This window comes from Cololabis saira, chromosome 4, assembly GCF_033807715.1.
Source record: "Cololabis saira isolate AMF1-May2022 chromosome 4, fColSai1.1, whole genome shotgun sequence".
Classification (NCBI taxonomy): domain Eukaryota; kingdom Metazoa; phylum Chordata; class Actinopteri; order Beloniformes; family Belonidae; genus Cololabis; species Cololabis saira.
Genome location: NC_084590.1, coordinates 11,758,047 through 11,778,936, shown reverse-complemented (window position 1 = coordinate 11,778,936; position 20,890 = coordinate 11,758,047). Strand labels below are relative to the sequence as shown.

The following is a 20,890-nucleotide window of genomic DNA, read 5'->3' as shown; positions in this document are numbered from 1 at the left end:
ACGGCTTATATCGCACCTCGGTCAGCATGACCTTTTAAGTTTTATTAGGTGTTTGTGTCAAAGCACGTCGTAGGGAGGGAAACTACTTTCCCACTGTTTGAGTTCAGACAGCTTTTTGAGCTGCTACATACTTCAAATATACATCAATAGACATCAAAGTTGCAAAAACACGTAAAAATGTGCCTTCTTTTTGCTAATCGCAGAAAGATTTAGGGATTGCACTTCATTGTTTCCTTCAAAGGGTTTGTGTGCATGCCTATATAGCACTTATAAAACACTTGAATTTTCAATGTGTTTTTAATTCATTCCTCTCTCACAATGCCAGATGCAGAGCTGCTATGAAAAGCGCTCACCTACCACCTGAATTATTGTTTTGTAAAAAAAAAAAAAATAACAAAATAAATTTGAGGAAGTTCACCAAAGTCCAAACAGGCCTGGAGCCTTGCGACACGGGGGAAAGGCTAATTTGGAAAGTCATGTCTGTGGATGGTCAGGCCGCAGCTGTGAAACTGGAGCCCGAGTGTTGATACGGAGCAAAGAGACTCTGAATCCCTGCACTCCTGAACACAACACTTGTCTCCAGGGTGAAGCGTATAACTGAAGAATGGACACGACTAACGTGAAATGTGCAGTATATGCACCTTAAAAAAAGGAAAGAGGAAATCTGGCTCACTTAACTGAATCTTCGATTATATTAAAGACATCCATGACTTGACTTTGAATGAGTGCAAAGCAAGTCTAGAAACTAGGATTAGGTATTCGTCATACTGTAAAACTTCAAATAATGGCTGAGTCCCAATTAAACATCCCAAATAAAGGCCAATAAAGGTAAGACATTGTTTTTCTGGTGGCCAAAAAAATATTCTACCACATGCAAATATAGCCGACCTAAACACAAACCAATAACCTTAAACGAATTGAAAAGGGTGTTAGTATTTATTTAATCTTAGAGGGACGTCACTGATGTTATGAAGTGGAGCGGAACGTGCATCAAAGAGAAAGGGGAAAAAAGGAGGGGAAAAGAGGTGAGCTCATAGCCTCTAGCTCTTCCACCTCTTTTCCCCTTCTTTGTTTTTTCCTTTCTTTTTTCTCTTAGCTTGGATACTTCACAAATGTGCCAGACACCAGCGGGAGTGGCGGAAGATTATATGAGTAATGGGAAAAGAGTTGTATCAGACCAAAGCTGACAACGACAAGCCGTTTGCGGCTAGCGCTAGCTGGCTAGATCGAAGAGGCACAATAAGATTTAGATTGAATGGAGACAGAATTAATGAACGCAGGTCCCAAATAAACGCCTGACTTGATCGATTTAAGCAAATAAACACCTAGGCCTTTATTTGGTGTTTTACGGTATAAAATAGACAGTCGTCAGCATATTGTACTATGGCAGGTAAAGGACCCAGGTCCAAGCCTGCAGACAGAAGAACGTTGACTTTAATAAAATAAAGCACAAACTACAAAACAACCAGGAACTAAAGCAAGAAAAACTGATTATAAAGTAAAAAAATGAAGTTAAACTACAACACAGAAATAAGGTCAATCCCAACTAAATATGGAAGAGGAGCTTTGTGAAAGAAATTAAGGATTGTTAGTTGGCACTTGGCTCCCCAGATAGCAAAAATTGTTAAATCAATGTTCAATTATGGTCAAAAAGGTGGATTTTTGGTTAAGGTCGACGATTGATGGTTAATCAACCATAAGTTGATCATCCAAGTCAATGCCACCGTGTAATCAATGTTGAATCAACGTATTCTGTGTGTCATGGCTTCAACATAGATTCAATGTTTCTGCCTTTCAACGTCGATTCACTCATATTTTGCTATCAGGGTCATCACCTGACGGTACTTATGGGACCTAATGAGGTTTTATGTAAAGCAAACATGAAATCAGTGCTCCAGGAGTCAACTGACTGGGGTGTCCGGCACGCGGTCCTGCAGGGAAACCTGGACTTTATGTAAGACTGCTGTTTGCATCACGGCGTCTCCGAGCTCCACCCCCCTCTTCCTCCTCCGTCACACGGAGTGTGTTATTTATTATCTGTCTGGTGGGGAACTGCTGCACACGATCGCATTACCGATACAGGATAATGATGGGAACACTTATAAAAAGCAGCGCTGCACTGGAGGGGCGACTGAAAACGATCTGATCAAAATCACCTCTGAGCTCAGGCGTGAATGTTTCTTTGTATTAGTCGCTATGCAAAACCAACATACATGCATGCATACACAGCTTTGATTCCAATACTTTAAGAAAACAGTCCTGTCTCTGTACTACCAAACCTTTCCTGCATTTCATGAAAGAGAGCAGCTCCACATCTGATAAACTGCTCGTTCTAAGGCCACTAAATAAAAACTTTGATGATGAAATCCAAGACAAAGAGGCCATTTTATTTACTCCTTTACGAGTTGGCAGACTGGATTGTGTTTTCTCAGCTTCAACGGTTAACAGAGGACACTTTTGAGACGTAGAGCAGAGATTCATTCACACTCCACGTGTCCAGAGCATCAGAGCTGCAAGGCTGTGATTGTGGGTTTCTACAATGGTCGTTTGTGCGGCTCGTATCGAGCAGCAGAAGGCGAGAGGTTGGACCAGGCGGCCACAGCTGTTGCCTCGTCTCTCTTTGAGAGTTCTGTGAAGCTCTTTCTTGCCTTTTAGAAACCTGTCTGGTTACAAAACCCCCCAGTGACCAATCAAACGAGGGGACCCCTGGCCCAGTCGGCCAATCGTGCCAGAGAAGGGGGTATAAATACTAAAGTTGTCACCTGTCAGAGCTGGGCTACCCCTTCATTTGGTGGACAGGATCTGATCCCGGGATCTGTTACTTCTTTCTTTTCTCCTAAGCAGGTAAAATAAGAAGAAAAAAAAGCCATGTAATGTTTCAGTTAATCATTATGGTAATTCTGTTGACTTATTCCTTTATAAATGGACCAAAGCAAATGATTCTGACTAAAAAAAGGCTTAAAAAACAAAGTCTGCATGATTCAAACTATTTGGTGAAACCTTATCCATGAAAACAAATTCTGTTATTTTATTGTGGGATCCTCTGAAGCTATGCACTTATTTTTTTTTCCTGCACGGACAACAAAAATCCTCTGTAATCACCTTTATTGATAGGCACCCCCACATGGTGTCCTGAACGGTAGCTTTTCTCTTTGAAAGACTTGTTGTACGTGCGGTTCAGCTCGCAGCCTTGGTACCGTCAGTTGCCATGAAGAACAAGCTGAGGTGCGTCTTCGAATAGTTTAGGAGCGCTTGATTTAGCTGCATGTCTCTGAGACATGCACACACTGACCTTTACTCCACCTCTGTGCACTGACCTCCCTGGACCGATGGCGCCAACGGCACGCCGAGTTAGGAGTTTACGCCCGACTCCAGCTCTGTTGGATAACTTCGCGTTTAAGAGAGTCTGCAAATGTTTTCTGTGCACAAAAGTTAAGACAAGGTTTGTTTATTTCGGAAAAAAAGAAAGAAAGGACCTGAAGCAATCTGGAATCTGGAGCTGGAGTGAAAACTAGCCATCAAAATGTGGCGGAGATCTCCTGCGGAGATGGGAGGGGTGCAGGAGCCCTGCTATTAATAGTGAGGGCGGGCGGGGGGTGGGGGGGGCAGGTGGTGAGACACTCGGGGATTTATGAAAGCAGAGAGATGTCATGTGAGCAGCACAGCTGAGAGGAGAATGTGAGAGGAAACAAGGATGAAGAGGGACAGACACAACGAGAAGGTGTCTCTTCTTTGCTTTCAGTTCGCTGCTTTAAATCTGCACCAAAAGAAGTAAATTCTTCTGATTCATCGACACAGAGAACAAAAAATCCCAGAAAAACTGCACAGACTTAAAGCAGGGTGTAAACAAATAATCGTCTCTTATCTTCCGTCAGACGGAGCGAGAACCGCAATCATGGCGAAGAACCACCATAACGACTACAAAATGAAGTTCTCCACGGAGGCAGAGTTCCCTGATCTCTCCAAACACAACAACCACATGGCCAAGGTACAAATCCAGCACTTGTTGCCCGTGGTTTTAGGGGATTTTCTAAAATCACCTAAAACCAAAGTACTTTTCTTGTTTATCTGAATGCTAATATTTACAAAGAGGAAACTGTTGCGTGTGTCGGATGCTCTAGGTGCTGACCAAGGACATCTACGGCAAGCTGAGGGGCAAGTCCACCCCCAGCGGCTTCACCCTGGATGACATCATCCAGACCGGTGTTGACAACCCTGGTAAGAAGAAGCGAGTTATCGGCGTAGAGACGGAGAAGAGAAGGGACCGGTTGGGGGTAGAGATTCTCTGAAACTTGTGTCTAGCGTCAACCCTCCTTCTCGTCCCAAAGGTCACCCCTTCATCATGACCGTGGGCTGCGTTGCCGGTGATGAGGAGTCCTACGAGGTCTTCAAGGACCTGCTGGACCCAGTCATCTCCGACCGTCACGGTGGATACAAACCCACCGACAAGCACAAGACCGACCTGAACTTCGAGAACCTGAAGGTGAACATTAGAGAACCGTTTGGTAGTCCTGCAGCGATGCGTCGATGACGTCGACTTCAAAATATCGTCGACTTCATATTTTGTCATCAACGCACACGTGGGTCACCCGAAACAAACAGTTTACAAAAAGTCCTGCAAAAAGCCCCCAAAACAGTCCTAAGTCATCAAAAGTCTGTGAATACTTTAAATTTAATCCCAAATGCCTTTTGGAGTTGATACCAGACCAGCACAGCAGCCATGTTGGAGCGTCTAAAACGGAGGCCCCGCCCCCTTGTCTCTTGTGGGCGGGACTATAATAACAATGATATAATAAGCAAAATAATTGTAAAAACGAATGTCACATGATCAAATTATGGTCTGCATAAGCTGCTATATTTGAAGATTTCTGGTCATGACTCCATTTACCAGCGTTTTTTAGTTGTTTTTTTTTTTTAATCGATTAGCAGAAGCTAAAGTGCCACCGGAAAATCATTCTCACCGAAAACAACTTGTTTTTTTAGTTCCATCCAACCAGGAAAGGGTTCTTTTCGTAATTAGACTTTTTTATGTAATAAAAATATGTAATTTACTGTGAAACAGTGCCCTGTTTTATTCAAATTTTATAATATTCAAATATTATATCATCTTTTTTAACACATTTGGATAACATGCAGTGCAATGCAAAACATTGTGCACGGCACATTTTTTTAATCTTTTGTAATTTTATACAGGAGAGATTTTTGTTGGAATGTTAAACAGGCTGACGCTTATTTTGTATAATTTTATTCTATATTTTTATTTTACTGTGCAAATGTGTTGATTAATAAACTATATTATTAAGGATTTGGGGGATTTGGTACATTCTGGTTGTTATTACCGGTAATCGAACAACAGAAAAATAATCGTTAGAATAATTGTCCAATTAATCCTTAGATTACTCGACTAATCAAAAAAATAATTACCCGATTAATCGTTTTACAAAAAATCGTTTACCCCCCAGCACCATTTGGTTCTTCAAAAAGGATCATAATGTCTGATCATGTCACTGGTTTGTCCCTCAGGGTGGTGACGACCTGGACCCCAACTACGTGCTGTCCAGCCGTGTGCGTACCGGCCGCAGCATCAAGGGATTCACCCTGCCCCCCCACAACAGCCGCGGCGAGCGCAGAGGCATCGAGAAGTTGTCCATCGAGGGTAGGTGTCAAACTAACTCAGGGAAAAAGAAAAAAAAAGCTCTTTTCTGAAAGCATCTTCTAAAACTCTGGCGTTGACCGGTTCTCCTCTCAGCCCTGGCCAGCCTGGAAGGCGAGTTCAAGGGAAAGTACTACCCCCTGACCGGCATGACCGATGCCGAGCAGGACCTGCTCATCGCTGACCACTTCCTGTTTGACAAGCCCGTGTCCCCCCTGCTGACCTGCGCCGGCATGGCCCGTGACTGGCCCGACGGCAGAGGCATCTGGTGAGAACCGTCTAATGCTATTCCATCAGGCACCTTAAAGGAGATGAGGCTCCTTCTAAGAAATGAGACTCTCTAGCGCCACCCTTCACCATGACGGCCGTTGGGGGAACTGCAGCCAACAGCGAAGCCGGCACAGGAGAACTGGGAGAACGTGCATGCAGCATCATGTGACGTCACATCCGCAGGACAGCGCGGGAAATTCCGGTCACAATTGCAGCACATTTTGCAGCACACAGCCTGTTCAAGGCAACGGAGAGATACACTAGAGGGCTCATTCTTTTTTGTTTGGAACGCTTCATCTGACATTATTACTAGAAAACTTAAAACGTATACACATTTTTTTCATAAATCCTGCCTCAAGCTCCTTTAATGCTTTTTAAAAACAGTTCCTCGTCTAGAAATGTGTCTGTCCCATTCTCAACTGACTCTCCAGTAGGTAAAATATGTTTTTCACTGACCCAAAAGAATAATAATAAAAGGGTACGTGCCTTATTTCAAAAAGATATTGTTGCTAGCCCTAATATTACTGTTTATTGGAATCGTTTCACAGATCATATTGATTGGAAAAAAAACTTGGATGCTTCCTAACAAGTTTTTAATAATAACAAATAAGGTTAAGGAGGTCTCTTACAAAATCATACATAAATATTGTCCTGCTAGCCATTACATGCAGAAATTTAAAAAGGACATTAATACGAACTATTCCTTCTGTAATTTACATCCAGAAACAGTTGGTTTTTTATTCTGGCTTTGCTCTCATTCGAAAAAACTATGGGCAGATATTAGCAAATGTATTATTGACTCTTTCACTATAGATTTTAATTTACATTGGGAAAATGTTGTTTTTGGTTTCCATTGTTAGCCTAAGAAAGAAGGAAAATGTTACTTTTTGATAAATCTGTTTTTATTTCTTGCCAAATTTCATATTCATAAGAGTACATTTTCAAAGAAAACCCCTTGCTTTTATGTTTTCCAGAAAGAAATGGAACTTTACTTAAAACTAATGACTAAATCAACAAATGAAAAGGCTATTAAAACCGTAGACTTGTGTAATATGTATAATATTCTTGAATAACGAACATCACCCCTGGCACATGTTCTGTATTCAGTCAGGCCCCAGTCAGGCCCCAGTCAGGCCCCAGTCAGGCCCCAGTCAGGCCGTGGGCGAGGCGGGCGGGTCTCTGAACACCCCCAGCTCGTCCCCATTGGCCCCTGCAAGCTGCTTTTTGTCCCTAACATTTTCAGCTGTTGTCAAAGAAGCCGACCTGAGCTGGATTTTTTTCCCTCTCTCTCTCTTTTTCAGGCACAACGACCAGAAGTCCTTCTTGGTCTGGGTGAATGAGGAGGATCATCTGCGTGTCATCTCCATGCAGAAGGGAGGCAACATGAAGGAGGTTTTCAGACGCTTCTGCGTTGGTCTGCAGAAGGTAAGAACGACACAATATTCCACCAATAATCAATACTAATGGATGGATGTGGATGGATGGATGCATAGATGGATGGATGAACATCTCCAACCCATGACAGTAAGACCAGAGAAAACTCGTCCCTGCCGATAAAAACATTTCTGCCGTGCAGTACTCGAGTTGTAAAAAAAAAAATCAGGGGGGATGGTGGATTTTATCATATGGGGACAGATAATTTGTGCTGATTACAAATAATATAATATATTACAAATAATAGCACTGACCAAAACACCTGCAGAAATACTGCAGGAATGACATAGCAGCAGTTAAATGCAGCCTTCTGTAAGCTTTAAATATCCACTGGGCTTACATCAAATACATCAAAACACAACTATAAAAAACAGTTTTCTGAACTTATCAATATGACTCTGTCCTTCACAGGATAATTAAAATGGATCACTGCAAAAACTCAAAATCTTCTCTTAAAATGTCTAATTCTAGTAAAAAAAATCTCATTACACTTAAACAAGACTCATCACTGGAAAAACAACAATTTTCACCTGTTTCAAGTAGATTTTCATTTGAAATAAGTAGAAAAATCTGTCAGTGGAACAAGATTTTTTTGCTTGTAATGAGAAGATAAATCTTGTCCCAGTGGCAGATTTTTCTACTTATTTCAAGTGAAAATTTACTTGAAACAGGTGAAAATTGTCACATTTTTCTGGTGATGACTCTAAATTTTGAAATAGCAGTAAAACCACATTCATTGATGAAATGACATAAGGGATGGAAAGGGGGGATGGCAGTTTTACAGGGGGGATGATTTTGACCGTTTTTATTTCAAGGGGGATGCCATCCCCCCTCAACTCGAGTACTGCTGCCGTGTCATCAGATTACTGAGAACTTGCTGAAGCTGTTTTGATTCCACGAGAGTTTGGAGGTGACAGAACCTCGTACGATAATTCCAGGAATATAATCTACTTGTATTCCCCCTTCTGGCCAGATTGAGGAGATCTTCAAGAAGCACAACCACGGCTTCATGTGGAACGAGCATCTGGGCTACATCCTGACCTGCCCCTCCAACCTGGGAACCGGCCTGCGCGGCGGCGTGCACGTCAAGCTGCCCAAGCTCAGCACACACGCCAAGTTCGAGGAGATCCTGCACAGGCTGCGTCTGCAGAAGCGTGGCACAGGTACTGACACACCGACGCCCCCCCAGGTCGGGCCGGGGGCTGCACCCTCCTCTCAGGGTTGTTTTCTTCACGGGTGATGCTGACGGTGGGTCCTCCTCCCTCCAGGTGGCGTGGACACGGCCTCCGTGGGCGGCGTGTTCGACATCTCCAACGCTGACCGTCTGGGCTCCTCCGAGGTGTCCCAGGTGCAGCTGGTGGTGGACGGCGTGAAGCTGATGGTGGAGATGGAGAAGAAGCTGGAGAAGGGAGAGGCCATCGACGGCATGATCCCCGCCCAGAAGTAAAGTGGACAGCCGACCCACGACTGGATGAATGTCTGACATGTAGCCTTGTTGTAAAGTTGTCTTACTGGTTTCGACCTGGCGGCTACTTTCTACTTCTTTTTGTCAAATGGCACTACTTTTTTCCGGCTCTTTCCTTTCTTACCTCCGTTTACCTTTTTTTTTTGCTTTTGGTTCCTCTAACTTTCACCATCTTCTCTGTAACATCCTGGGATCAATCCATGCATAGTCTGGTCGTGGCTATGTGAAAACACCGAAGGATTTTTTTTTTGTTGTTATAAAATATAACTGGACTATTAAACAAAGCCCCATGTAACAAACGTCTTGTTTTTGGTTGTTTTGTTTTATCAACCCGAAACACATGAAATCTCTCACAACAGGTCCAGGTTTGAGGAGTCCTCCCTTTTCCACCAAACCGGTTCCAGGGCTGGTTCTGGGCCAGTCTGGTGCTGGTTCACAACTGGTTCAACTTGAGAACCACCTGAGAACCGGTTTGCTTTTCCATAGCTCGCAGTGCTAAGGGGAGCCCCGTCAGTTATGTCACCGTAAACGTCAGTTACGTCGCTGCGTTTGCGCAAAAATCGAAGCCAATGGACGACCTGGCGATTGTACATCTGCTGCTTCTGGCTTTACGCTGCTTCATTAGGATCAGAAAAAACGGCAGATCCGATGTCTTTTGTCATCGACCGGTTTTCAGCGGTTATTTGAAAATGGCACTCTCTTGCAGTCTTGCTATTGCCGTTGGTCTTAATAACTCCACTTACGTAAGCAGATCTTTCCTCTGGCCCAGCAAAGAGTTGGTGCTACTTTGGCAGTGGCGTCACCAGGGGGTGGCCAAGGGTGGCCACGGCCCCCCCTACAAATTTGCTGGCCTCCCCACTGGCCACCCCTACGGAAGAGTATTAGGGCCAGGCAGGAGAAAAATAAAAATAATATTTTAGAGGAGGAAGATTTTTTTTTCATTATGCACTTCGAGAAAAAAGTCGAAATGTCGAGAAAAAAGTCAAAATTTCGAGAAAAAAGATGAAATGTATTTCAACTTTATTCTCGAAATTTCAACTTTATTCACAAAATTGTATTTCAACATTAATCTCAACATTTCGACTTTTTTCTCGACATTTCGACTTTTTTCTCGAAGTGCACAATAAAAAAAAATCTTCCCCTCTCAAATATTTTTTCTCTTGCATGGCCCTAATACTCTTCCGTAATAAACCCAAGTATATCAGTAGGCGTTTTTTTAAGTATTTCTGAGCCCTTATACTACAACAGTATAATACAATCCTGTAATGACGGCTTTTAGATTTGGTGTCCACCCCAAGAATTTAAGTGGTCCCATCTGGCCCCCCGTATGAAACATTTTTGGAGGCGCCCCTGTACCCTGGAACCGTTTTTTCTGGCCCAGAACCAGTCGGAACCAGCCATGGAACCGGTTAGATGGAAAAGGGATAACACAGAAATGACATGATGCCTCGACGCCGCTGAAAGAGGGTGAAAGTCTTTATTTTTATGTCATCATTTCCAAGGAGACATGCAGGACTGCAGCTCGATCGTTTCTGTTACTTCAGCCCAGACGTTAGGTTTTATTGATTAACAGTGACAGCTTCAAATACACTACACAACAGAACTGTAGCCTTAAAGTTTGGCTCTAGCCACATCTAGAGAGCAGCCTCGGCAGGGTGAGGGCCCCGCGTTGCAAACACATTTCAAAAAATAAAAGAGAGAGAGAGAGAGAAAGAAATTGCATAACTATCCCTAAATCACAGCTTCACATTTTCAAACAGTGGCGGACACCTGGAATTTCCCATGAAATGGACAAACCCTGCAGAAAAGGTCACAAACTTCCATCTTTCCCACTTCAGTGTTTGGTTAGATGCTGCAGCTCCGGTCGCTCGGGTTTAGACTCGCAGTAAAAGTACGATGGACCTTTTGATTTTGGAGATGTCTGTGGAGTTGGGAGTTGGTTGTCGGAGTGTGTTATCACATTTCGATCCCACCTGCCTCGTCACTACAGGGATGCGGCTTCGGCTTCACTAGGCGTGATGACGCGGTGGTTGAAGGGTTAACAGTCATAAAGCGCGCGCCGGCGCAGAAATGCTTTACTCTGATTGGTCAATGGTCGAAGCAGTTTCTATGTCAAGTGTTTCTGAGGTCACAAACAGGAATAAAATACAAATAAAAAATCCCTGGCTGAACAAAATCCCAATTCTGTAACATTTTATAAAAGAAAAACATTTCTATTTTTACTTTAGTTTCCAAATTCAATCTCGAGGCTTCACTTAAACTTGATGGCACATTTAGTTCCAGTCAAGGCGCTGCTGTTGGTTGCTAAGCGCATATTATCAAAATGAAAAACGTTTCCAAAATGTAGTTATAATTATTTTTGGGTGTTTTTTTTTTCACTTTAGAAAAAAAAAAAAAAACAACAAAAACTGCCAGTTCAACTCAATGAAAAACCGGCAAACAAAAAATAAAAAAGTGCTCAATCAATTTCAAAAGCATACAACCAAATATCAAAATAATAAAAAAGGAACCAGAACAGGAGCCTTAAGTCCTAATTAATGCTGATTCAAGTCTTGGTTGGGGCTGCGTTGCGCTCCACGGGCGGCGTGGCGGTAAAGTGCTAACAGGACGACGGCTGTCAATCACACTGACGGACACTTCATCTATCATGAAGCAGCAGAAGCGAGAAATCCTCCTTATGATCAAGAAGACATTAAATAATATCAGATAATGATAATTAAGGAAAATAAAAGGTTGTTTTTGTTCCCAAACAATGTTGGAGATTTATTTTTATTTATTTAATTAGCTCCAGGGCCGGTAACAACTGAGTTTAAATTGAACCTTCATATTTACTACGAGTGTTTCAGTGGTATATATTGTGGTTGTTATTGGCCGATTTTCTTCAGGTGCAACGTCGTAAAACTCCTGCTACGTCTGAAGGTTAATTATTCCTATTTTCTTTAGCGGTAGCTGAAATGGAGGATCAACAGAAGTCGTGCTACCCGGCAGCAGAAACACAAGCCAGCGGTCTGAGCGTGAGTTTCGTTATCGACGAGGCAGAAGTTCGTCTTGACGCTCCGCTCCGTCCGTCTCTGCATGTCTCCCTCCAGAAGCCGGACGTCTCACTCTTAACGCGACGTCCGATAATGGCGACGGCCGTCAACGCGTTTTTTAAAAGCACTAAAGAGAGAACATGAACTTAACACACACAAAAAATAAAAACTTCTTTAAATAGCAGCTTTAAAAAAAAAAGAAAAGAAGAAGGAATGATGACAGACGTAACAGAACAGGAGTAACCACGGATGTATCGCTCTTCGTCGTGAACTGGTGAAAACCAGACGGAGGGGGCGGCGTGTGCTCGAGCAGGGGTCGTAGGTCACAGGCAGCTCCAAACTCAAGGGCCATCAGAAGTCTGTCGACGGCGGCGCGTCCGTCCGTCTGACCGGCTGTGATCGGTGGAACCAGAAGGTCTTTCAGTGGAGGTGAGGCGTCGCCAGCCGCGCTGGAGGAGGTGGAGCCCGAGGAGGAGGAGAGAACCACTCCTCCTCCTCCTCCTCATCCTCCTCCTCTCCGCTCAGTCCGTCCCGACCCCCACCTCCGCTCGCCCTCAGAGCTCCAGCTCCTTGGACACTTTGGTGGCGATGTCTCTGAAGGCCAGCGGCGCCCCCCACAGGCGCTTGAACCTCACGCCGCTGCTGTGGCCCAGCCCGCTGGGCAGCTGGCAGACCTCGGCCTCGAAGGCCACGCGGGCGCCGGCCGCGCCGTGCGTGCAGGACAGGAGGAAGGGCCCGGCCAGGTGGACCTGGCAGCCGCAGCCCTGCGCCGCCTCGCGCAGCGCCAGCACCACCTCGGCCGGGTCGCGGGGGCTGCGCACCCTCACATCCCAGCCGCATCGGGGGGTCCGGGGCTCGGCCGCTTTCTGATGCCCAGATAGATGGCGACTGCGGAGGGAGAGACGGGGAGGGGATGCAGATACGGGAAAGGATGTGAGAGGTTTTATGAAGAGAGGGAAGGTGAGGATGGGGCGGGGCAAAAGAGTAAACATTTGAATGGCGGGGAAGGGAGAGGAGACAAAATCCAAGTGTTTCCTCGACTCAGACCACTGATTTCTATGGAATATTAGGGCCATGCAGGAGAAAAAATATTTGAGGAGAAGATTTTTTTTTTTTATTGTGCACTTCGAGAAAAAAGTCGAAATGTCGAGAAAAAAGTTGAGATAGAAAGAAATGTTGAGATTAATGTTGAAATACAATTTCGAGAATAAAGTCGAAATTTCGCCTTTATTCTCAACATTTCAACTTTATTCTCAACATTTCGACTTTATTCTCAACATTTCGACTTTTTCTCGAAATTGTACGTCAATATTAATCTCGACATTTTCAACTTTTTTCTCGACATTTCGACTTTTATCTCAAAGTGTATAATGAAAAAAAAAATCTTCCTCTTCTAAAATATAATATTTATTTTTCTCCTGCCTACTCTTCCGTAGATTTCTATACGGGAATATGCACGATAAAACCTATAATTACTGCTATCACGACTGAACTGGGTCACCTTGACAACACAATTATCTAATTCTTCAATTCTAGTCTAGAAACATAAAGTAAGTGATGGAGTAGTTGCATTTAGCACCAGTGGCGGCTGGTCAGTAGAGGGCGCTACGGAACCCCCCCCATCAAATCAAGAGAAGAAGAATAAGAGAAAAATAAAAATAAAATAAAAAACATTTTGTAAGATGCATATAATTATTAAGAGAAGGTGTTATTTCAGTCTGTGGGAGACTGTCAAAAGTAATAAAATGTTTAAATATTTATTTGGTTTCAAAATGTTTTTTATTTTATTTACTTCCGGAAGTAAGGGGGCGTCAGTTGAACAGAATCCAGTGTAAGCTCTCCAACATTTGATAAGCACGTGACCTGAGGATCTTTTAATTGGTTTGAATTAGATTTGTAAAGAGACGCAGTCGTGTGCGTCCCAGAAACTCAGTTATAAGCAACAAATCTGCGATCAGTATCGTGACGTACTCGTATTGTTTATTTTTTTAATCTAATGTGATTGGACAATTCATTCCTCGTCTTTTAGAAAATCAAATCAGATTTTTACGTTTGTTTTAAATAGGATAACACTTGCTTTTCAAATAATATGTGTTGATCAATTATCTGAAAGAGAGGAACATTTTCTTTTCAAATAATATACATTCCAGACAGAACAATGGAAATGTTAATGTTTTTCTTCTCTCTAATGTGTAAAATAAACTGAACCCAAACCAGGAAGAAAAAAAACAATATAAAATAACAGTGGACTTGTTGAAACATTAAACCCCTACTTTATAATCAGTTTTCTTTTTCCACTGCAGCATAACTGAACTGCTTCACTGAAACTTATGACCAATAAGCTATTGTTGGATGGTTACATTTTTCAAAATTAAAATGACCAAAATATTATTTTCTACCTTTCTTTTTTCCCCATTGTACAAAGCTTGTACCAAACCATGACTTCTGTGTAAATTGCGCCTTTTTAGTGCCTTTTTGCACCAACTTTTTAGCACCAGCCGCCACTGTTTTTATTCTCCAGCGAACAGTAACCATCACATCACAAGACACTAACCCCGTTACCGTGTCCTTCAGTCATCTAGTCATCTAACACGAGGATGGGGGGGGGGTCTACGCTCTGGCAGCTAGAGTCAGCCTGCGGCTGCTGGTTTACCTGCTGGTTTCAACCTGAGACTGGGCTGCAGCAGCCGAGGCTGGGAGGGAGCACATGAGAGGCTTTAGCAACCTTTTCAACCTGATCTGTAATCTGCTGCATTGGAGTCACAGAGCGTAAAAAACAACGCGTGTGGACTAAAACTAACACGGAGGTCGACGGCCAGCTGATGTCTGAGGTTGTTTCGTCTCTGCAGCCACGAGGTTGCAGATGTGCAGAGAAACGGAGGCTGCTGCCCGTCAACGGTGGCGTTGGACTGCAGCGGTTGGAGTCCTCTCCTCTAGTCATGTGACCTCTGTTTATACATAACCAACCGGGAAACGTGCAACATGCTCAGGTGTAGTGTAGAGTGTCTGATATTTATTGTTATTTTATTCTTTTTATTTCCTGTTTTATTTTTATTTTTTTACTTTTTATTTATGATTTTTTTTTTACATTAAAAAACATATTACAAAACAAACATGTGAGGTCATGGGATGATTAGTAACTCAAGTCAACTTTAACAACTTCACAGTGTAATGTCACACAGAACATTTATGAGGTGCCTGTCTCATCGGCTAAATAAATACACCATTTTGCCCACCGATTTTCTCCCAGTTCTTTTTGGAGTCATATGGAATAGGTCATCTGCTCTAAGAGAAGTAGTTGTTTAACAATATTAATAAAGAGATCAACAGTAGGACTGTTTTTTTGGGGCCAACATTTTGTAATGGCCTTTTTACTTGCTGCCAGCAAGATCTTCAATAGATAAGTGTCTTCCTTATTCAGTCCGTGAGGAAAAAGACCAAAATAGAGGGATGTGAAGGTTGAGCTGATACTAAAACCCAGTGTATCTGAAATTATTGTTCCTACGTCCTTCCAGAAGGTCTCCTGTTTTAGTTTTTAAATGTTTACTCTGCACAAGAATTCCTATGTACTTTAACAAATGTACAAATGGCAAATAAACATCTATCTATCTATCTATCTATCTATCTATCTATCTATCTATCTATCTATCTATCTATCTATCTATCTATCTATCCATCTATCCATCCATCTACATATCCATCCATCCATCCATCATGTTATTATCTTTTATATGAAAGCTTCCTTTCTTACTGAAGCCTTTCTCTGGTCAATGACTGTGTTAAACTTGAGGTTTATTACAGACTGACTCGTCGTCAGTGAGACCGACTTCATCTCCAACCTTACCGCCCTTGAAATACAAGCTTAAGGGGTAAAGAAAAAACAAACTACGCCCAATTTTGAGTGTAAATGTGTAAACGTGGACTCACCTTGTGACCGGAGATCTGCTGATTCTCTCAGATTCGTCTGTGACCCTCAAGAAGAAGAAAAAATGCATCTGTTAGAAATCAATCGGCCAACTGCATTTCTGCCCCCCCCCCCCAAAACATCCCCTCCCCTCGGCCCTGACCCAGACAACACAGAACACGAGTAACATCGTCAGATGGGTGGTCACCCCCCACTACACTGACACACCGGGTGGATGTGAAACAACCAAACACGGAGGCCGCACAAGACAAGTGAGAGGGGAGTCAAAATGCAGAGGGGCGGGTTTATGGGACACTGTAATGATAATAATGTGTTGCAGAGGTGACTTGCACAAACACACATCTAAATGTCGGGGAAACACAAATTAGTGAGATTAAAAACTACAAAGATCCTATGAAGTCGGTTTCATCTCAAAATGCTTTTGAATAAATTTCACAGATTTTTGCTTTTGAAAAGAGTAAAACTGTAAATGAAACAATAACCATGAACGCATTTAAATAAAGAAAAAAACCCCCACTATTAGTGGTTAATAAAAGTTTAAGACACTGAAATATACAAATACACACACCAGCGGCTTGAAATCATCTGACGTGACTATTACATGTGTGAAATCCCACTTCTGTGTTTTACTTTAGTAAAGAGACTATTTCTGGAAATCATTCACAATTTAGCTTTAAAAACCCCTCAGTACACTAATCCATCCACTACAGATGCTGCACTGACAGGCAACATTTCAGAGACACGAGGAAGAATTTCACCACGTCATCCCCCCGCAGCCTGCACTTCCCCCTCGCCGCCGCCAGGGGCCGCTGCTGCGCTTTCATTTCCCCCAACCTGGCAACACGTGTCCCGCTGGAAAACATGTAAGGGTTTCCTTTTCCTCTAAAATTAAAATGAACGTTGTAATACGACTATGCTTCAACTCGAGAAGCTGTAGGAGTGCAATGGCTTAAAAACTAAACTAAAAACGTTTAGACTGAGGCTCTTCAAGGTAAATCATCTCCATCTTCAACCTCAGAGGATTTATTAAAGGGATTGTGACATGAAAAACCAATTTTTCTTGATTTTTTGTGTTTTGTTGGGTGTCTTGACATCAATTACACCCAAAAAACAACGAACTTTTAACATTGAGTGTATTGTGTGCTTTCTGGGATTTTCCGCATAACTATGCAAAAACGGCGCATGTGGTTTGGTGGCGGATCGTTACGTAACGACCCGCTAAATCACCGCCCCCTCCACCCAGCTCCCTGCCTCCGCTCCTCTTCAGCGCACCATAAAGGCTGATTTTATGGTTCCGCGTTACACCGACGCTGAACCCTACGGCGTAGGCTCTGCGTCGATTTAACGCGGAACCATAAATGAGGCTTAACACGCCTCTTTTGTTCTAATCACCGGAGGAAAACTGCTAAGAAGACCCGCGGCCACTGACTGGACTTAAGATAAGGGGACAGTGCTGCTTGCATGCCTTTATTTTTATGATTGTTTGCTGTGGTTCGCCCTCCTGCTTTTCCGTGCATGCTTCGCCTGTCGCTCCGACGCCGCTGTGAGCGTATGGCTGGAGGAGGAGGAGGTTTGGAGGAGGAGCGGAGCAATGATTGACAGGAAAGGGGGGAAAGGAAGCATTTTTCACGGCGCAAAAAAACACTGTAATAAAAAGCCAGGAAAAGATTACTAGAGTGAAGTTTTTCTTGTTACACTCTTTTAGACACATTTGAGGGATGTTGCCCAAGACTTTTAATAGTGTTAAAGCATGTTAAAAATGATGTCACAATACCTTTAATGAATACATGGAGAGGAATTCCTGTTCAACCAAAAATACTAATTCTCAGACTGTTAGCTATTAGAAAGTATTATTCTTAACAGCATCATACTGTTAATAATCTTTAAATTATGTTATTTTTTTCATTGTAATTCATTTTATTAAAGATTCATTGTAATTGATGTAATTGTGCTCGATTAAAACCAGAAAGTGAAAACTTTTGCATTTTCCTCAGCAACTGGTGCAGATGCCGAGAACACATCAACGTTCAGCACTACCTTAGGGGAAAAACAAAAAGAAAAACAAAACAATCCAAAGCATTTTGATCTGATTAGACTCCATCCCCCCCATCCCCATGCCAAAAAGAAAGCTATAATCTCTCGGGCAGGCCTATCCTTAGCCCTCCTCAGTGAGACACCTCCTCCAAACACCTACTCCTCCAAACGTCTGGATCATATTTGAAAACACGCCACAAGCACTTGGACTTTGGTGAGGCCTGCCAGTCTGGGAAGGACGCTCAGTTTAGCGGTTTATATTTCCAATGTCTTCTTTTTCTTTTTTACGACTGGTCACAAGACACCAACATACTATAACTCCACCATCTAATGAATTTTAACTGAGGACTATCGCCTCTGATTTAGAGGACCAATCCTCATCCCAGCTGCTTCACTGGAGCTGGAGACGTCCTTCCATGAAGCTAACAGGAGTGCATCATCTGCAAAAAGCAAAGTCGCAACCAAGCCGAGAAGTTCGGCCACAAAAGCCCCGGCAGCATCCAACAACTCCCCAAAACAAATAAACCAGGCTCTGGCTCCGGTTGTGCAGCGATCAAATGCAAATAGCATCGTAGAGTTGCTTCCTACACGACGCCACGAGGGACAAGTTTATAAACTTTCCACAAACCAAAATGAAACTCTTACACCTTATCCAGGTGCAGAAGTGTCAAAAGTATTCACATTCATTACTCAGGTAGAAGTATACATACTAGAGTTTAAAAATACTCCTGTAGAAGTTGAAGTATCAACTCAAGTTTTTTACTCAAGTAAAAGTATAAAAGTACTGGTTTCAAAACTACTTAAAGTATAAAAGTAAAAGTAATGTAAGGGGGAAAAAGCCATTAAGGACAAAAGCCATTGAAAATGAATGCATCTTAGTATAATGCAAATATATTAAAGAACCATATATGTGTACTATTGAGCATCAACATGTGTTTCAGAGAGCAGAAGATATGATGACTAGTTGCCTATAAGTATTGTAATGGTGCAAAAAGTCAAACTTCAGAGGCATGTTATCATTTATCCTAACCTTTATTGGAATGTACATCCAAGTTTAGTTGCAGGAATCTGAGGTCAACGGATGTAAGAACAAAACTGGACAAGAACATCTGAAACAACCACAACCAAATTCACTCTATCCGGATGGAGCAATTTAACTGGATAGTTTTTTTTTTAAAGGCCGAAATGAAATAGAGTAACAAGGCTGTTTTTTAAATTTAAGGAGTAAAAAGTACAGATAATTGCGTGAAAATGTAAGGAGTAAAAGTAAAAAGTCGTCTGAAAAATAATTACTCCAGTGAAGTATAGATAACCTAAAATTCTACTTAAGTAAGGCAACGAAGTATTTGTACTTCGTTACTTGACACCTCTGTCCAGGTGATATATTTGAGTTCAGTGCTCAACAACCATCACAAACCACAGAAACTACTAATCCTGGAGGGGTTAGCATTGACAGGAGGTGGGGCGTGTAAGTAATATAAAGAAAGAAAACCATAAAAAGACAGGAGGCCAAAGCGATAAAGGAGAAGAGCAGCGAGGCGGATGAGCAGCTGGGAGCAGCTGAGAGCAGTGTAACAGGACGATCATCGTGCATCTTAGAGACGAGCTGTTCAAGATCCCCGTTTAAGAGAAGGATAAATCCCGGTTACATCACTAATCCTGATTAAAACAGCAGCGATGCCAGGTCAGTGAAGCGGGACGACTGTTGAACGCCGAGACGCCAAGGCCTCAGACATATGCCGTGGACCGAAAGTCACGCGTTCAAAGCTGCAGGGATCCAACACCGATCTATTCACCCGCCCACGATCAGGTTCCTGCGGGCCGGACTTCGCCAAATAAAGGTTATTTAGGAGCTGGACCCGTTTTTTTATTGCTTTTAATCAGTTTTTCACTATTAAAAAACATGAAAAACCCGGAGGTACTCTCTCGGCTTACTTACCAGGATGAGCTGTAAATATTATCTGTTATAACTTGAAGCTCTGACACCAAGAAAACCTCACATGTGGGATATTTAGAGGGTTTGTTTGACTGGTTTGACTTCTGGGAAGGATTCCTCTCATTTTCAAGCATGCGGTGTGTTTTAGATTAGTACCATAAATGATATGACTTTGCGCCATAATTTTTGAAAAGCTGTACCGTTTACCATGTTAGATCCGCTGGACGCATAGAAAAGTTAGTTTTGGCCAGATATCAACCAGGGGCCGGATTCACAAAACATTCTTAAGAAAAAAAATCTTCTTAAATGTCATTTTTTTTCTTAAGTTCAGTCTTAAGAAGAAAAAAGAGAAGAAGTCATATTCTCCAAAAAAGTTCTTAAGTATTTTCTCAACTTTCTTCTTAAGAAAAAACTTAAGAATAAATGGTATTCTTGAAATAAAAGTTCTCAAATTTGTTCTTGACTTTTTTCTTAACTTTAAGACAACCTGTCTTAAAATTTCTTCTGTGAAAAGGTAAGCCTGAATGAAATGAATAATATATATAATTTTGTATACCAAGTACGTAGAGGTGCACTAAATAAAAGGCCAAACATATGTAGCTTAATAAAATAAAATGAAATTCAATAGACTGATATGTTCATTTTAATACATTTATTAAAATTGTGACGGCTCTGATGTACAGGCGTACTGAATCCTTCATTTAGTATGCAGTATACAGTACATACTGATGCAGTATGTAGCATGTAGTGCTTAGTATGCCATTTCGGATACAGCCATATTTTAAGAAGTTCTTAAGTAGGAAAAATAAGAAATTCTTAAGAAATGACAGTTCTTAAGACGGTTCTTAAGAAAATATTGAGGAATTGCACTTAAGAAATGTCTTAAGATCTAAAATTAAGAAGTTCATAAGAAAGTTCTTAAGATCGTTCTTAAGAACATATTAGTGAATCTGGCCCCAGATCGGTGCTAGAACCTAAAACCGACCCGGTAACGAGCCTGACATCTGCAGCTGCTGATGTTGATCACGATCACTCCTTTCACCTTGAAGCCGCCTCATCATTTACCTCCTACCTGCTCTTGCAGCGAAAACGCCATTAAATTAGCCCCTCCCCCCTCCTGTCAGCCAGCTCTCCCCCTATT

At 42.3% G+C, this 20,890-nt stretch overlaps 2 protein-coding genes across 8 annotated transcripts in view; one reads left to right on the top strand and one right to left on the bottom strand.

The window, feature by feature from the left end:
• The first annotated feature begins 2,685 nt into the window (after positions 1-2,685).
• ckmb (creatine kinase, muscle b) lies at positions 2,686-9,121 on the top strand. Its single transcript, XM_061718861.1, has 9 exons — positions 2,686-2,844; positions 3,876-3,988; positions 4,122-4,218; positions 4,329-4,483; positions 5,524-5,656; positions 5,750-5,921; positions 7,225-7,348; positions 8,331-8,520; positions 8,626-9,121. Exons 2-9 carry the CDS (start codon positions 3,896-3,898, stop codon positions 8,802-8,804), a joined length of 1,143 nt encoding a protein of 380 aa, XP_061574845.1. The 5' UTR covers positions 2,686-2,844; positions 3,876-3,895; the 3' UTR covers positions 8,805-9,121.
• Positions 9,122-10,280: 1,159 nt separating this feature from the next.
• Positions 10,281-20,890, bottom strand: part of mark4b (MAP/microtubule affinity-regulating kinase 4b) — a 66,380-nt gene continuing 55,770 nt past the window's right edge. For 2 of the 7 annotated variants that reach the window (XM_061718853.1, XM_061718852.1), the window contains exons 17-18: positions 15,782-15,818; positions 10,281-12,742 (exon numbers count right to left, since the gene is read on the bottom strand). In XM_061718853.1, coding sequence (XP_061574837.1) covers positions 12,409-12,742; positions 15,782-15,818 — 371 coding nt within the window. In that variant the 3' untranslated portion in view covers positions 10,281-12,408. Of the gene's footprint in view, positions 12,743-15,781; positions 15,827-20,890 lie in introns of all 7 variants that reach the window. The other 5 variants (XM_061718854.1, XM_061718856.1, XM_061718855.1 and 2 more) reach the window with 5 other exon arrangements.